Source organism: Balaenoptera musculus, unplaced genomic scaffold, assembly GCF_009873245.2.
Source record: "Balaenoptera musculus isolate JJ_BM4_2016_0621 unplaced genomic scaffold, mBalMus1.pri.v3 scaffold_78_arrow_ctg1, whole genome shotgun sequence".
NCBI lineage: Eukaryota > Metazoa > Chordata > Mammalia > Artiodactyla > Balaenopteridae > Balaenoptera > Balaenoptera musculus.
The window spans coordinates 30953-50528 of NW_023503256.1; the positions used below are offsets into that span (position 1 = coordinate 30953).

Genomic DNA, 19576 nt, shown 5'->3' on the forward strand with positions numbered 1-19576 from the left:
TCAAGTGGGGTTTATCCTAGGAATGCAAGGATTCTTCAACATACGCAAATCAATCAATGTGATACACCATATTAACAAATTGAAGGAGAAAAACCATATGATCATCTCAATAGATGCAGAGAAAGCTTTCGACAAAATTCAACACCCATTTATGATAAATGCCCTGCAGAAAGTAGGCATAGAGGGAACTTTCCTCAACATAATAAAGGCCATATATGACAAACCCACAGCCAACATTGTTCTCAATGGTGAAAAACTGAAACCATTTCCACTAAGATCAGGAACAAGACAAGGTTGCCCACTCTCACCACTATTATTCAACATAGTTTTGGAAGTGTTAGCCACAGCAATCAGAGACGACAAAGAAATAAAAGGAATCCAAATCGGAAAAGAAGTAAAGCTGTCACTATTTGCAGATGACATGATACTATACATAGAGAATCCTAAAGATGCTACCAGAAAACTCCTAGAGCTAATCAATGAATTTGGTAAAGTAGCAGGATACAAAATTAATGCACAGAAATCGCTTGCATTTCTATACACTAATGACGAAAAATCTGAAAGTGAAATTAAGAAAACACTCCCGTTTACCATTGCAACAAAAAGAATAAAATATCTAGGAATAAACCTACCTAAGGAGACAAAAGACCTGTATGCAGAAAATTATGACACTGATGAAAGAAATTAAAGATGATACAAATAGATGGAGAGATATACCATGTTCCTGCATTGGAAGAATCAACATTGTGAAAATGACTCTACTACCCAAAGCAATCTACAGATTCAATGCAATCCCTATCAAACTACCACTGGCATTTTTCACAGAACTAGAACAAAAAATTTCACAATTTGTATGGAAACACAAAAGACCCCGAATAGCCAAAGCAATCTTGAGAACGAAAAATGGAGCTGGGGGAATCAGGCTCCCTGACTTCAGACTATACTACAAAGCTTCAGTAATCAAGACAGTTTGGTACTGGCACAAAAACAGAAATATAGATCAATGGAACAGGATAGAAAGCCCAGAGATAAACCCACACACATATGGTCACCTTATCTTTGATAAAGGAGGCAAGCATACACAGTGGATAAAAGACAGCCTCTTCAATAAGTGGTGCTGGGAAAATTGGACAGCTACATGTAAAAGTATGAAATTAGAACACTCCCTGACACCATGCACAAAAATAAACTCAAAATGGATTAAAGACCTAAGTGTAAGGGCAGACACTATCAAACTCTTAGAGGAAAACATAGGCAGAACACTGTATGACATACATCACAGCAAGATTCTTTTTGACCCAGCTCCCAGAGAAATGGAAATAAGAACACAAATAAACAAATGGGACCTAATGAAACTTAAAAGCTTTTGCACAGCAAAGGAAACCATAAACAAGACCAAAAGACAACCATCAGAATGGGAGAAAATATTTTCAAATGAAGCAACTGACAAAGGATTAATCTCCAAGATTTACAAGCAGCTCATGCAGCTCAGTAACAAAAAAACGAACAACCCAATCCAAAAATGGGCAGAAGACCTAAATAGACATTTCTCTAAAGAAGATATACAGATTGCCAACAGACACATGAAAGAATGCTCAACATCACTAATCATTAGAGAAATGCAAATCAAAACTACAATGAGATTTCATCTCACACCGGTCAGAATGGCCATCATCAAAAAATCTAGAAACAATAAATGCTGGAGAGGGTGTGGAGGAAAGGGAACACTCTTGCACTGTTGGTGGGAATGTAAATTGATACAGCCACTATGGAGAACAGTATGGAGGTTCCTTAAAAACTACAAATAGAACTACCATACGACCCAGCAATCCCACTACTGGGCATATACCCTGAGAAAACCATAGGTCAAAAAGAGTCATGTACCAAAATGTTCATTGCAGCTCTATTTACAATAGCCAGGACATGGAAGCAACCTAAATGTCCATCGACAGATGAATGGATAAAGAAGATGTGGCACATATATACCATGGAATATTACTCAGCCATAAAAAGAAATGAAATGGAGGTATTTGTAATGAGGTGGATGGAGTTAGAGTCTGTCATACAGAGTGAAGTAAGTCAGAAAGAGAAAAACAAATACAGTATGCTAACACAAATATACGGAATCTAAGGAAAAAAAAAAAAAGGCCATGAAGAACCTAGTGGCAAGACGGGAATAAAGACACAGACCTACTAGAGAATGGACTTGATGATATGGGGAGGGGGTGGGGTGAGATGTGACAGGGTAAGAGAGTGTCATGGACATATATACACTACCAAATGTAAAATAGATAGCTAGTGGGAAGCAGCCGCATAGCACAGGGAGATCAGCTCGGTGCTTTGTGACCACCTAGAGGGGTGGGATGGGGAGGGTGGGAGGGAGGGAGATGCAAGAGGGAAGAGAAATGGGAACATATTGTATATGTATAACTGATTCACTTTGTTATAAAGCAGAAGCTAACACACCATTGTAAGGCAATTATACTTCAATAAAGATGTTTAAAAAAATAAAGAAATAAATGAAAAAGAAATGAAGGAAACAATAGCAAAGATCAAAAAAACTAAAAGCTGGTTCTTTGAGAAGATAAACAAAATTGATAACCATTAGCCAGACTCATCAAGAAAAAAAGGGAGAAGACTCAAATCAACAGAATTACAAATGAAGAAGGAGAGGTAACAACTGACACTGCAGAAATGCAAAGGATCAGGAGAGATTACTACAAGAAACTCTATGCCAATAAAATGGACAGCCTGGAAGAAATGGACAAATTCTTAGAAAAGCACAGCCTTCTGAGACTGAACCAGGAAGAAATAGAAAATATAAACAGACCAGTCACAAGCACTGAAATTGAAACTGATTAAGAATCTTCAAACAAACAAAAGTCCACAACCTGATGGCTTCACAGGCGAATTCTAGCAAACATTCAGAGAAGAGCTAACACCTATCCTTCTCAAACTCTTCCAAAATATAGCAGAGGGAGGAACACTCCCAAACTCATTCTACGAGACCACCGTCACCCTGATAACAAAACCAGACAAAGATGGCACAGAAAAAGAAAACTACAGGCCGGTATCACTGATGAATATAGATGCAGAAATCCTCAACAAAATACTAGCAAACAGAATCCAACAGCACATTCAAAGGATCATACACCGTGATCAAGTGGAGTTTATCCCAGGAATGCAAGGATTCTTCAATATATGCAAATCAATCAATGCGATACACCATATTAACAAACTGAAGGATAAGAACCATATGATAATCTCAACAAATGCAGAAAAAGCTTCTGACAAAATTCAACACCCATTTATTATAAAAACCCTCCAGAAAGTAGGCAAACACGGAACGTATCTCAACATAAAATAGGCCATATATGAAAAACTCACAGCCAACATTGTTCTCAATGGTGAAAAAATGAAACCATTTCCTCTAAGATGAGGAACAAGACAAGGTTGCTCACTCTCAACACTATTATTCAACATAGCTTTGGAAGTTTTAGTGACAGAAACGAGAGAAGAAAAGAAATAAAAGGAATCCAAATCAGAAAAGAAGTAAAACTTTCACTGTTAGCAGATGACATGACACTATATATAGAGAATCCTAAAGATGCTACAAAAAACTACTACAGCTAATCAATGAGTTTGGTAAAGTAGCAGGATACAAAATTAAGGCAAAGAAATCTCTTGCATTCCTATACACTACTGATGAAAAATCTGAAAGAGAAATTAAGGAAACACTCCCATTTATCATTGCAACAAAACGAATATAATACTTGAGAATAAACCTAACGAAGGAGAAAAAAGACCTATATGCAGAAAACTGTAAGACAGTGACAAAAGAAACTAAAGATGATACAAATAGATGGAGAGATATACCATGCTCTTGGATTGGAAGAATCAACATTGTGAAAATGACTATACTACCCAAAGCAATCTACAGATTCAATGCAATCCCTATTAAACCACCAGTGGCATTTTTCACAAAACAAAAACAAAAAATTGCACAATTTGTATGGAAACACAAAAGACCCCAAATAGCCAAAGCAATCTTGAGAAAGAAAAACAGAGCTGGAGGATTCAGGCTCACTGACTTCGGACTATACTACAAAGCTACAGTAATCAACACAGTACAGTACTGTCACAAAAACAGAAATATAGGACAATGGAACAGGATAGAAAGCGCAGAGATAAACCCACCTACATATGGTCACCTTATCGTTGATAAAGGAGGCAAGAATATACAATGGAAAAATGACAGCCTCTTCAATAAGTGGTGCTGGGAAAACTGGACAGTTACATGTAAAAGAATTAAATTACAACACTTCCTAACATCATACACAAAAATAAACTCAAAATGGATTAAAGCCCTAAATGTAAGAACAGACACTATAAAACTCTTAGAGGAAAACATAGGCAGAACACTCTCTGACATAAATCACAGCAAGATCCTTTTTGACCCACCTCCTATAGAAATGGAAATAAAAATAAAAATAAACAAATGGAGCCTAATGAAACGTAAAAGCTTCTGCACAGCAAAGGAAACCATAAACAAGACGAAAAGACAACCCTCAGAATGGGAGAAAATATTTGCAAATGAAGAAAATGACAAAGGATTAATCTCCAAAGTTTACAAGCAGCTCATGCAACTGAATATCAATAAAACAAAGAACCCAATCCAAAAATGGGCAGAAGACCTAAATAGACATTTCTCCAAGGAAGATGTACAGATTGCCAACAAACACATGAAAGAATGCTCAACATCACTAATCATTAGAGAAATGCAAATCAAAACTACAATGAGGTATCACCTCACACCAATCAGAATGGCCCTCATCAAAAAATCTAGAAACAATAAATGCTGGAGAGGGTGTGGAGAAAAGGGAACCCTCTTGCACTGTTGGTGAGAATGTAAATTGATACAGCCACTATGGAGAACAATATGGAGGTTCCTTAAAGAACTAAAAATAGAACTACCATACGACCCAGCAATCCCACTACTGGGCATATACCCTGAGAAAACCGTAATTCAGAAAGAGTCATGTACCACAATGCTGACTGCAGCTCTATTTACAATAGCCAGGACATGGAAGCAACCTAAGTGTCCATCGACAGATGAATGGATAAAGAATATGTGGCACATATATACAATAGAATATTGCTCAGCTATAAAAGGAAACAAAATTGAGTTATTTGTAATGAAGTGGATGGACCTAGAGTCTGTCATACAGAGTGAAGTAAGTCAGAAAGAGAAAAACAAATATGCTAACACATATTTATGGAATCTGAAAAAAAAAGGGTTCTGAAGAACCTAACGGTAGGACAGGAATAAACACACAGACATAGAGAATGGACTTGAGGACACAGGGAGGGGGAAGGGTAAGCTGGGACGAAGTGAGAGTGGCATGGACATATATACACTATGAAACATAGCCAGTGGGAAGCACACGCATAGCAGAGGGAGATCAGCTCGGTGCTTTGTGACCACCTAGAGGGGTGGGATAGGGAGTGTGGGAGGGAGACGCAAGAGGGAGGGGATATAGGGATATATGTATACGTATAGCTGATTCACTCTGTTACACAGCAGAAAGTAACACAACGTTGTAAAGCATTTATACTCCAATAAAGATGTTAAAAAAATATCCTTGATGTAAAAAGCTCTTCCAAGTATGCTATTATTTTCTAGAAAGGAAGATATTGAGATATATAAGAACAAAATGTACCTTTACAATAACTAACTTTATAGGTAGAAATGAATGTATAATCTACCCTGAAACTCCTACACTTGCCTAACTGAGAAAACAATGTATATTATAAGCAAGTAAATTAAAACAAATAGACTCAAATGCAAGCCAGACAGGTAAAGAAGGGGGAAACATGATTTACCCTTTCTTAAAATGCCTACTAGGTTCGTAATATGCACGTCTTGAGGACCTTTAAAATCCTAGTCTTGGGGTAGAAGTATTGACATTTTAGGTAGGACTTACTCTATAAGACTGATAAACTATCTCTAATTTATCAGCTTTTAGTGGTTTCCAAAATATATTGTTCCAAAGAGACAGTGACAAAATATTATAACAGCACAGACCTGATATTGGCATATTAATTCTAATCCTTCCTCTAAGAATGGATCAAACAAATTAAAAAATGAATACGCAAAAGAAGTTCAAGGTGGAATAGATCAGGAATGGCTCTACGTAAATCGTTAAAGCCAGTGTCTCAGAATGCAGAACATTTGAAAGAGAAAAAGTTCTCTACCCATCCCCTTACCTAGATGTAGGCTTTGGATAAGCTGGTCATAAAAAGAGAAATAAATGTAGTTTCCCTTTCAACTCAGAAGGCTACACGTGTGAAAGGTGCCAAAGGAGCTATTTCAGACCTCATTTGGGGGATTTAGACACATATTTGAACTGGAAAGAATCCACCTCATCTCTTCTCATTCCTGTTAATTATGACTCTAACCAGCCACCTCACCCTGCTGAGTGATAGCTCATCAGTCCAATATCTAGTGGATATTCAAAACGTAATTACCAGAGAAGGACCTTCAAGATGACAGAGGAGTATGACGTGGAGATCACCTTCCTCCCCACAAGTACATCAAAAATACATCTACATGTGGAACAACTCCTACAGTACACCTACTGAAGGCTGGCAAAAGACCTCAGACTTCCCAAAAGGCAAGAAACTCCCCATGTACCTGGCTATGTGGCTGACAGGATCTTGGTGCTCCGGCCGGATGCTTGAATCTCTGAGGTGGGAGAGCCAAGTTCAGGACACTGGACCACCAGAGACCTCCCACCCCACGTAATATCAATCGGCGCGAGCTCTCCCAGAGGCCTCCGTCTCAATGCTAAGACCCAAATCCATTCAACGACCAGAAAGCTCCAGTGCTGGACACCCCATGCCAAACACCTAGCAAGACAGGAACACAACCCCACCCATTAGCAGAGAGGCTGCCTAAAATCATAATAAGGTCACAGACACCCCAAAGCACATAACCGGATGCTGTCCTGCCCACCAGAAAGACAAGATCCAGCCTCATCCATCAGAACACAGGCACCAATCCCCTCTACCAGGGAGCCTACAAAAACCACTGAACCAACATTACCCAATGGGGGCAGACACCAAAAACAACAGGAACTACAAACCTGCAGAGTGCAAAAAGAGGACGCCAAAAACAGTTAGTGCAGCAAAATGAGAAGACAGAGAAATACGCAGTAGATGAAGGAGCAAGGCAAAGACCCACCAGACCAAACAAATGAAGAGGAAATAGGCAGTCTACCTGAAAAAGTATTCAGAGTAATGATAGTAAAGATGATACAAAACCTTGGAAATAGAATGGAGAAAATACAAAAAACGTTTAACATAGAATAAATAAAGAGCAAACGATGAACAACACAATAAATGAAATAAAAAATTCTCTAGAAGGAATCAATAGGAGAACAACTGAGGCAGAAGAACGGATAAGTGACCTGGAAGATAAAAACGTGGAAATAACTACTACAGAGCATAATAAAGAAAAAGGAATGAAGAGAATCGATGACACTCTCAGAGACTTCTGGAAAAACATTAAACACACCAACATTCGAATTATAGGGGTCCCAGAAGAAAAACAGAAAAAGAAAGAGACTGAGAAAATATTTGAAGAGATTTTAGTTGAAAACTTCCCTAATATGGGAAAGGAAATAGTCAATCAAGTGTAGGAAGTGCAGAGTCCTATACAGGATAAATCCAAGGAGAAACATGCCAAGACACATATTAATCAAACTATCAAGAATTAAATACAAACAAAAAATGTTAAAAGCAGTAAGGGAAAAGCAGCAAATAACATACAAGGGAATCCCCATAAGGTTAACAGCTGACCTTTCAGCAGAAACTCTGTAAGCCAGAAGGAAGTGGCAGGACATATTTAAAGTGATGAAAGGGAAAAACCTACAACCAAGATTACTTTACCCAGCAAGGATCTCATTCACATTCGATGGAGAAATTAACATCTTTACACACAAGCAAATACTAAGAGAATACAGCACCACCAAACCAACTTCACAGCAAATGCTAAAGGAACTTCTCTACGCAGAAAAGACAAGAGAAGGAAAACACCTACAATAACAAATCCAAAGCAATTAAGAAATGGTAAGAGGAACATGCATATCGATAAATACTTTAAACAAAAATGGATTAAATGCTCCAACCAAAAGACACAGATTGGCTGAATGGATACAAAAACAGGACTCATATATATCCTGTCAACAAGAGACCCTCTGCAGACCTAGGGACACATACAGACTGAAAGTGAGAGGATGGAAAAAATTATTCCATGCAAATGGAAATCAAAAGAAAGCTGGAATAGAAATTCTCATATCATACAAAATAGACTTTAAAATAAACACTATTACAACAAAGAAGGACACTACATAATGATCAAAGAATCAATCCAAGAAAAAGATATAACAATTGTAAATATTTATGCAGCCAACATAGGAGTACGTCAATGTATAAGGCAAATGCTTAGAGCCTTAAAAGGGGAAATCGATAGTTACACAGTAATAATAGGGGACTTTAAACACCCCACTCTCAACAATGGAGACATCATCCAAAATGAAAAAAAATAAGGAAACACAACCTTTAAACGACACATTAAACAAAATGGACTTAATTCATATTTATAGGACATTCCATCCAAAAACAACAGAATACACTTTCTTCTCAAGTGCTCATGGAACATTCTCCAGGATAAATCCTATCTTGAGTCACAATTCAAGCGTTGGTAAATTTAAGAAAACTGAAATTGTATCAACTAACTTTTTTGACCACAACTATGATATCTCTAGCTAGGAGACTAGATATCAATTACAGGAAAAAAACTGTAAAAAAACACAAACACATGGAGGATAAACAATGTGCTACTAAATAACCAAGAGATCACTGAAGATATCAAAGAGGAGATCGAAAAATACCTAGAAACAAATGACAATGAAAACACGATGACCCAAAACCTATAGGATGCAGCAAAAGCTGTTCTAAGAGGGAAGTTTATAGCAATACAATCCTACCTCAAGAAACAAGAAAAATCTCAAATAAACAACCTAACATTCCACCTAAAGCAATTTAGAAAGAAAAACAAAAGAAACCCAAAGTTAGAAGAAGGAAAGAAACTATAAAAATCAGATCAGAATAACTAAAAAAAAATGAAGAATATGATAGCAAAGATCAATAAAACTAAAAGCTGGTTCTTTGAGAAGATAAACAAAATTGATAAACCATTAGCCAGACTCATCAAGAAAAAGAGTGAGAAGACTCAAATCAACAGAATTACAAATGAAAAAAAGGAACAAATGACACTGCAGAAATACAAAGGATCATGAGAAATTACTACAAGCAACTATATGCCAATAAAATGCACAACCTGGAAGAAATGGACAAATTCTTAGAAAAGCACAACCTTCTGATACTGAACCAGGAAGAAACAGAAAATATAAACAGGTGAATCAAAAGCACTGAAATTGAGACTGTGATTAAAAATCTTCCAACAAACAAAAGCCCACAACCTGATGGCTTCACAGGCGAATTCTATCAAGCATTTAGAGAAGAACTAACACCTAGCCTTCTCAAAATCTTCCAAAATATAACAGAGGGAGGAACACTCCCAAACTCATTCTATGAGGCCACCATCACCCTGATACCAAAACCAGACAAAGATGTCACAAAGAAAGAAAACTACAAGCCAATATCACTGATGAACATAGATGCAAAAATCCTCAACAAAATACTAGCAAACAGAATCCAACAGCACATTAAAAGGATCATACACAATGATCAAGTGGGGTTTATACCAGGAATGCAAGGATTCTTCAGTATATGCAAATAAATCAATGTGATATACCATATTAACAAACTGAAGGCTAAAAACCATATGATCATTTCAATAGATTCAGAAAAAGCTTTTGACAAAATTCAACACCCATTTATGATAAAAGGCCTCCAGAAAGTAGACATAAAGGGAATTTAACCTCAACATAATAAAGGCCATATATGACAAACCCACAGCCAACATTGTTCTCAATGGTGAAACTGAAACCATTTCCACTAAGATCATGAACAATACAAGTTTGCCCACTCTCACCACTATTATTCAATATAGTTTTGGAAGTTTTAGCCACAGCAATTTAGAGAAGAAAAATAAGTAAAAGGAGTTCAAATCGGAAAAGAATTAAAACTGTCACTGTTTGCAGATGACATGATACTATACATAGAGAATCCTAAAGATGACACCAGAAAACTACTAGAGCTAATCAATGGATTTGATAAAGTAGCAGGATACAAAATTAATGCACAGAAATCTCTTGCATTCCTATACACTAATGATGAACAAACTGAAGAGAAATTAAGGAAACACTCCCCTTTACCACTGCAACAAAAAAAATAAAATACCTAGGAATAAACCTACCTAAGGAGACAAAAGACCTGTATGCAGAAAACTATAAGATACTGATGAAAGAACTTAAAGATGATACAAATAGATGGAGAGATATACCATGTTCTTGGATTGGAAGAATCAACATTGTGAAAATGACTATACTACCCAAAGCAATCTACAAATTCATTGCAATCCCCATCAAACTACCAATGGCATTTTTCACAGAACTAGAACAAATAATTTCACAATTTGTATGGAAACACAAAAGACCCTGAACAGCCAAAGCAATCTTGGGAAAGAAAAATGGAGCTGAAGGAATCAGGCTCCCTGGCTTCAGACTATACTACAAAGCTACAGTAATCAAGACAGTATGGTACTGGCAGAAGAAAAGAAATAGAGATCAATGGAACAGGATAGAAAGCCCAGAGATAAACCCACCCACATTTGGTCACCTTATCTTTGATAAAGGAGGCATGAATATACAAAGGAGAAAAGACAGTCTCTTCAATATGTTGTGCTCGGAAAACTGGACAGCTATGTGTAAAAGAATGAAATTAGAACACTCCGTGACACCATACACAAAAATAAACTCAAAATGCATTAAATACCTAAATGTAAGTCCAGACACTATAAAACTCTTACAGTAAAACACAGGCAGAATACTCTATGACATAAATCACAGCAACATCCTTTTTGATCCACCTCCTAAAGAAATGGAATTAGAAACAAAAATAAACAAATGGGACCTAATGAAACTTAAAAGCTTTTGCACAGCAAAGGAATCCATAAACAAGACGAAAAGACAACCCTCAGAATGGGAGAAAATATTTGCAAACGGAGCAACTGACAAAGGATTAATCTGCAAAATATACAAGCAGCTCATGCAGCTCAATATTAAACAAACAAACAGCCCAATCCAAAAATGGGCAGAAGACCTAAACAGACATTTTCTAAAGAAGATATACAGATTGCCAACAAACACATGAAAGGATGCTCAACATCACTAATCGTTAGAGTAATGCAAATCAAAACTGTATTGAGGCATCCCCTCACACCAGTCAGAATGGCCATCATCAGAAAATCTACAAACAATAAATGCTGGAGAGGGTGTGGAGAAAAGGGAACCCTCTTGCACTGTTGTTGGGAATGCAAATTGATACAGCCACTATGGAGAACAGTGTGGAGGTTCCTTAAAAAACTAAAAATAGAACTACCATACGATGCAGCAATCCCACTACTGAGCATATACCCTGAGAAACCCTTAATTCAAAAAGAGTCATGTACCACAATGTTCACTGCAGCTCTATTTACAATAGCCCAGACACGGAAGCAACCTAAGTGTCCATCAACAGATGAATGGACACAGAAGATGTGGCACATATATACAATGGAATATTACTCAGCCATAAAAAGAAATGAAATTGAGTTTTTTGTAGTGAGGTGGAAGGACCTAGAGTCTGTCATACAGAGTGAAGTAAGCCAGAAAGAGAAAAACAAATACCGTATGCTAACACATATTTATGGAATCAAAAAAAAAGAAGGTTCTGAAGAACCTAGGGGCAGGGCAGGAATAAAGACACAGATGTAGAGAATGGACTTGAGGACACAGGGAGGGTGAAGGTTAAGCTGGGACGAAGTGAGAGAGTGGCATGGACTTACATATACTCCCAAATGTAAAATTGATTACATTTGATTACATTGATTTCACATAGCATACATGTGCTATGTTGGAAGCAGCCGCATAGCACAGAGAGATCAGCTCGTGCTTTGTGACCGCCTAGAGGGGTGGCATAGGGAGAATGGAAGGGAGATGCAAGAGGGAGGAGATATGGGGATATATGTATACGTATAGCTGATTCACTTTGTTATAAAGCAGAAACTAACACACCATTGTAAAGCAATTATACTCCAATAAAGATGTTAAAAAGAAAACAAAACTGAAATACCAGAAAGTCATTAAATTTACTGTCTTTTTATGATAGTAAAAAGCTGGAAATGAAGATCCAACAGTTCAGAAATACCACTTAAACACCCTATGCAGAAAAGTTATCATAGCAGGCCTGACTGCTGTCCTTGGAAAGGCCAACTTGCAAGGTTGCCCCTTGGCTGATGCCTGTGAGCTTGAATTTTGGAAAGGTTCCCTCCATTCCCTAACTGATAAGAGTGACTCACTGTGCCTAAACTGTACAAACAATGTGGTTTATGCTAAATACTTGCTTTCCTTGTGAGCATCTAGAACTTTGGTATACACCAGGCAGAGTGCTTATGTGACCAACCCCCAATAAAAATCCTGGCACTGATTCTCCAATGAGCTTCTCTAATAAAAAACGTTTTTCACATGTTGTCACAATTTGTTGCTAGAGGAGTTAAAGCACATCCTATGTGACTCCCCTGGGAGAGGGCTCTGAAGTTTGTGCCTGGTTTTCTCCAGACTTCACCCCTTTTCCCTTTGCTGATTTTGCTTTCTATCCTTTCACTGTAATAAATCACAGTCACAAGTATGACTATATGCCAGGTCCTGCGAGTCCTCCTAGTGAATCAATGTGCTTGAGGGATGGTCTTGGGGACCCCCAACACATTCCCAAGCTTCTATATTTGGCTCAGGGCTCTTTCTTGAGACCTAGACTCAAATGCTTGATAACAAATACCTGATATGTTTTTAATCACCTTGAATTCAAGTCTAAAACTGAAGACACTGTCTGTCCTTCTCCTTGTGCTCCTTATCTTGCTAACATATCCATAACCACTTGGGTCACCTAAGCCAGAAACCAGGAACCCTGGGATGCATACTAAACTTCTCCCTCTTTCTCCCAACCACATTAATGTGTCACCAGGTTCTTTTAATTCTACCACCTAAATATCTCTTAAAACCATCTCCTCCTCTCCATCCACAGTCATTGCCTTAGTTCAGGTTCTCATCACTTCTCATATCACTCTCCTGCATTCTTAGTTCCAGCAAACCAATTCTCCATACCAAAACCAAAGTCATCTTTCTAAAATAAAAAATATACTTACAGTCCTTTCCAGCTTAAAATAAATACTCTTGTGATTGCTCTCTTCAGGATAATGTTCAAATTCCTCAATCTAGCCATGAAGCCTTTCATGATCTGAGTTCACTTACTGACCTCTTTCCTTCTCTCTCTGTGTAGGTTAGGATAGAATTCGTTCTCCAGGCTATTACCCAAAGCATAAGGCTGTTTCTGGCTTCCCAGTCTGAATTCCATATTCTTCATCTATGCTCCCATAGCACCCTATGCTTTAGACTATGAGAACTCTGACTCGGTGTTTTGAGTGCACTAGTTATTTAAAAAAAGCTTGTTGAATTGCTGAATGTTGAATGAAAAGGAGAGATCATGAGTTGTTTTTTCCCTTTTCTTAAAAATTTGCTGGTATTCTTCTGTTTTAATTAAATGAACCAAAAGAAAGCAACAATGAAAAAATTACCTCATAGTTTCTGTTGGCGTCTGTTATGGTCCAGTACCTGTTAGGAAGTCCCATACGTCCAAAGTCTGATATTGGGTCAATCAGCTTCCATCCATTTTCCCTCATCTCTTTTGAGGATTTGGGATTGTAAGAAAAAGCATACAGATCTTCATGTAATGCTAGAGAAGAAAGATAGGCATGAAAACAAAGTAATAATGAGTGAAACTTAATACCAAATAGTGCAAAAAAGCCTAGATTTTCTTCTCTCTAAGGGAATGTTTGTCAACAGCCCCTGAAAAGGACAATAGTTTGTGTACAAGGTTGCCTTTATTTGTATACAAGGCATAAGAACTGAAATATTGCTTCAGAGTCTTCTTTTAAAAATATTTAAATTTATATGATCCCAATACAAAGCAGGAACATTCTGCCTGGTTTCCTGTGAATTGCTGGATAATGGACTGAACTCAAGCTTCCAGGTTTCATTCACATCCTAAGAAAGTGGTCCTTACCATAAGTTTTTAACTGAACTTCAATGTCCCAATTGCACTGTTTGTTGTAACATACTGCAAAACATTAACAGTGTTCTTGCATTCTACTCGTCAGGTCAATACCTGTTTCTGGCTGATAAATGGCCATTTCTTCTCTTCTTCCGGTCAACCCCACTTCCTCCCTTCACAAAGTTCAACATGTAATCAATAACTCATTTGACCAACTTATGTGGCAGTAACTTTTCCAGAGATGGATGGAGTCTTCCAGAGCCTTTTACAAAGTGTTGGGCCAGCTAACAGATAGCCTCTGTCAATAGAGCACCAGCAAATTCTAAGAAATTATTCTAGGGAAAGGGTAGAAGAAAATGGGGAGGGAAATGTAATTTTAATCCACAGACTAGGACATTAGTCCACAGACTAAAATCAGAGGAAGCTGATGGGTTAGCAACCTGGAGTTGGGGCTGGAAGATGAGAGGGTGAGGCTGGAGGAAGCAGGGATAACTGCATTAAGGACTCTGATAAACGTCCCTAGTTTGCTAGTTGGAACTAAAAGTAGGGGTAGGAACAATAGGCCAAACATAAAGCTTGCAGGACAACAGTAAACAAATTTTGCTCCAAAGCAGTCTTACTTCCAGAAGTGTTGAAAAATTTACAAGTTGATACTTAAGAGGAAAGAGGGAAAGAGAAGGAAATAACAGCTGTTAAACATCTACTATATACCAAGTACAGAGTAAAAATGCACACATGCATTTAAACCTCAAAACAACCACCACAGGGAGCTTATACTATCATTATTTTTACAGGTGAGGAAGCTGAGTTCAAAGGTTATGTATCTTGTCCAAATACCATGGAGCTGTAAGAGGCAAAGCCCAGATTCAAACTCTGCTCTATTTAACTCCATAACCAATGATCTTTCCATTATGCCATTCTGGGAGAAAAAATTACAATGGTTTTAGATAAAAATACTATCATAACTACCTGGCTGAGAAAGCTTTAACAGTGAAATGTAAACCTCATGGCACACAACGTCAGATTCTAAAACAAAGTGGGCCACCCGGAAGTTCTTACAGCGGAGGATCAGGGGACAACCCAGGCTAGTGATGGACAACTTCTCCACAGTGGCAATATGATGCAGTGCAATCTACAAAACAGAAAAGAACCAAAATAATTCACAGACATGCACTAGATCTATCACTCTCAGTGTGCCTGACTCTCAGTAACGGTAACAGCATGGCCAGAGATGTGATCACATCTACAGCCTACAACCATCCTTTGTAAGGTACAACTGGGTTTCTTTTAAACAGAAGTAAATAGTGGTAAAGCAATGAAAAGCAAATTACAATATTATAAAACTTCCCTCTCCTTAGGGATATAAGGTTAAGAGATTTACGGGGCAATTGTGATGAACTGGCTCAGAACAAATGGCTTCTAGCATGCTGTGGTGGAGTTTAAAAATCATAGTAGAATGATTGTCAGGAAAATAGAACTTCCTTTTTTTCTACCAAATTACTAATTAAAATGATTAATAATTGGTATTGTGCTTTACTGCTCATGAGGTAGTCCATGATCATTAACTATTTAATCCCTGTAACAACACTTTGACGTGTAATCATCCCATTTCAGGAATGAAGAAACCAAAGCTCTGAGAAGTGAAGTCTTCATCAGAGGCCACACAGCCAAAAAGTGGCACAAACAGGATTTGAACCATGGCAGTCTAACTTTGTTCAGGGTTATTTCTCTAGAAATTCTAAACTCTAGTCCTGGAATTAGGATTTAACTAGAAATATTACAGGGAAAATTTACCTTCCACATTTTAGACTCTAGTGACAGTGAAGCAAAGAATGAAATGGGGGAAATTTTTACCTAAGTGACTAAGGGAAAGAGTAGAGACTATAAGACTAAGGACTAAAGGAACTATACATAAGCACTGTACTGCAGTTAATAAAGTTGTTTCCCATGGCAGTACAGGTTAATAATTCTGATTTTTTTAAAAATGAAGGATTATTAAATTTTTAGTCTCATGATTCCTGCTCATGCTGATGCCAGCAAAACAGAAATGCATGGAAAGGGAACCGGTACAAGAAACTGTATACAAATAATACAAGTCTCTCTTTATAATTTCAAAAAGACATGGAATCATGGTTTTACATTTTAGTCTTTGATGTTCTCCTCCTATCTGTGTCTCTGATGTTTCCTACAACTAGAGCCTGAATGTACTCTTTTCATTCTCTGGACTCCCTGTCCTGTGCCTGGAATGGCCTTCTGATCATCATTGTCTTTTCTTTTCCTCCATCTCACACAGTCTATGCCCCAGTCCCCATTTATTTGGAAAAGAAATCTCTTCCTGGAAATCTTTCAATCATATCCATCATCTAAGAATGGGGTAGATGTAGGGACTATTCACATATTCTGAGAAGGAATTTTCCATCTTAATTTCTGTCTTAACTATTCTGTCAAACTCAATTCCTGTTATGGCAGTTTTGAAGGGCCATAAAAACTATTGATAATGTAACAGGAATTAATGTATCAAATTTCAAGAAAATCAAAGCCCTGTTGATCAATATGGGAGACCTGTGTTTGGGTAGTAAAACAGTGATCATCGAGATCAGGTGCCAGGCAAAAACTGGTGAATTGGAAAGAGGCAGAAAGTGAAGCAGACTAAGGATGGAAAGAGCTTCATTAATAGTACTAATTGGGTAAATATGCCTCCTTTGACATATAGAAATAATTAACATAAGTTCTCCCTTCCCAATCTAGTCCATTAGGTTTGAAATAATACCCAGTAGAAACAAATCTGGAGACATGTGCTGTCTGTAAATGCAGGTAGAAAGGGGAAAGGCTCATGACACAGTACTAAAGAACTGGTTCCCAAACTGTTAGAAATGGAAGAGTCCTTACTAATTATATAATCTAACAACCTCATTTTACATATGAGGAAACTGAAGCCCAGAGAGCAAGAGTCACTTACCCAAGGTCATATAGCCAGTTAGTGCACAACTGAGTCTAGCTAGAACCAACTCTCCTGATTCCTCTTTTCTCATTCCTTTCATCATAACAAAGTGAACAAGATACAATGTCATATGGGGAAAGCTCACAGTGTTTTTAAAAAGGAAGTATTAAAATGCTTCTTTCAAATGTATATTCTGTTTAATTCATTTTATACTTATATAATCATATCTATCATGTGCCAAACACCATTTTAAGCATTTACAACATTAACTTTTTTATTCCATAACCAGGTATTATTTCCTCTATTTTAGAGATGAGGGAAGTGAGCCTCAGAGAAGTTAAATAACTTGCCCAAGGTTACAAAGGTAGTAAATGTTGAAGCTGGGATTTCACCCTGAGCAGACTGGCTCTAGAGTCTGTGATCTTAATCACTATGCTATGCCATATACCAGAAGCATGTTTTACTTGTTACAGAGGGCTAAGCATAAGTCTGACTAATGATTAAGATTAAATGGTCCTACTTTAGGATGAGGTAGGCATAAAGTAACATTAGCGGTGCTAAACTAATTAGACAACATTGTTTAAAGGTATAACAAAACACACACACATACACACACACTCCCACACACACACACACCCCCACACACACACACACCACCCTGTCTTAGGTCAGAGTGTTGGTCAAAATTATTGATACTCAAAATGTAGTCCATGAGCCACCAGCATCACCTGAGAGCGCTTTAGAAATTTAAAATCTGAGGCCTGAGATTCTGCATTTTTAATAAGCTCCCAGGTGATACAGATGTTCTTGGTTTTTGGACCACACTTTATAGGTAGCAAGGCTTTAAATTACTTCGGGATGCTTACCAAGTAGGCTCAGAAAATGAGCAGAGACTACTTTACCTAAAAATATTGAGGAAAAGTCCCATGTAGCTTAAGATGACTATAGTCAACAACTTGAGGGACGAGAAATCATATGATTCAATCTCTGAAAAGACCCTCCCCCAGAATAGATTCTTTGAAGAAAAGGTTTTACAGCAATTTAACTGTTAACTGAAATTTAACCATGTTAGAAAGCATGTATACACAACTCTTCCAGACCCTTTGATATTTCTGCTCATGAACATACCCATGTCTCTTTTCGGGCTGCACCAGAAGCCTCCATATAGATCAGGTGGGTTGCAGTAAGATATAGACTCCCATTAGCTGGTTTCTTACCTACATAACGATCCAGTAATTTCACGTTTTCTACCTGTTATATGAGGGGGGAGAAAAATACAGATTAAGTTATCAACTCACCACCTGTGATTAAAGTGGTGTAATTCACAGCAAGATAAATGCTGTTAATTTGCTATAAAATTTCTTTGAGGCTTTCTAGGTCCTGTCAAAGTGGCAAACTGGTATGATCTGTGTTTCCTTTTCCAAAATCAGCCCTGAAGAAACTATAAAAGTGAGAGGGAAACGTGGATTCTTAGAAGGATTAAAATTCTAGATGATGTTACTATGATGGGGTAGATGTGTGTGGAAGATAAATAGGACATAAGAGCCTGCTGAGGTACTAATCTTGTTAGAGGGAAGTGGCAGTTACTGTATGTGGAAAAATCAATAGGTGTAAATAACGTGAGATTAGATCTTAAGTTAAAGGGCAAGAAAATAGAGTATATAACTTTCTAAAAAGCAGGAGAAAACTTGATCTATCCAGTGGAAAGTAGGAAAGAAAAAAAAAAGAAGCAAACAAAAAAACCCCAAAAAGAGTACCATAAATGGAAAGTATAAAATTAAATGCCAGAAATAAGTCCCAATATAAGAGAAACAACAAATGTACACAAATTAAACTTACCACTTAAAAGACAGACTTAGAGACTGAATTAAAACAAATACTCAACAATATTCAGTCTAGAAAATATATACCTAAAATAAAGAGATGTAAATAAGTTGAAAATAAAAAGATAGAAAAGATATACTAGACAAATATGAACAAAGCTTGAGTAGATTTAATATCTGACAAAATAGAATCAAGAGACAAAGAACAACAGGACAAGAAGATATATTGATCATAAATATATATGCATCTTACAAGACAGTTTCAAAATACATCTTGCTTGATGTACTTGCTTGTAGCAGAACTGCAGAGAGAAAAGAAACACTTGGATACTTTAACACTTTAGTTAGGAATTGATAGATCAAGCATACAAAAATAAAAAACAAAAATGAATAGAGATACAGTATACTTGCACAGTACAACTACAAAGTTCAAGCTATTAGACATACAGAGAACTCTATATCCAACAAATAAAGAACA

General features: G+C 37.2%; 1 protein-coding gene across 1 annotated transcript in view; it reads right to left on the reverse strand.

The window, feature by feature from the left end:
- Positions 1–19346, reverse strand: part of MTMR8 (myotubularin related protein 8) — a gene marked incomplete at its 5' end in the record, with an annotated part of 47082 nt that extends 27736 nt beyond the window's left edge. Inside the window, 4 exons of the mRNA XM_036841261.1 lie at positions 13859–14016; positions 15304–15466; positions 18404–18526; positions 19259–19346. Coding sequence (XP_036697156.1) covers positions 13859–14016; positions 15304–15466; positions 18404–18526; positions 19259–19346 — 532 coding nt within the window. The remainder of the gene's footprint in view (positions 1–13858; positions 14017–15303; positions 15467–18403; positions 18527–19258) is intronic.
- Between the last annotated feature and the right edge of the window lie 230 nt (positions 19347–19576).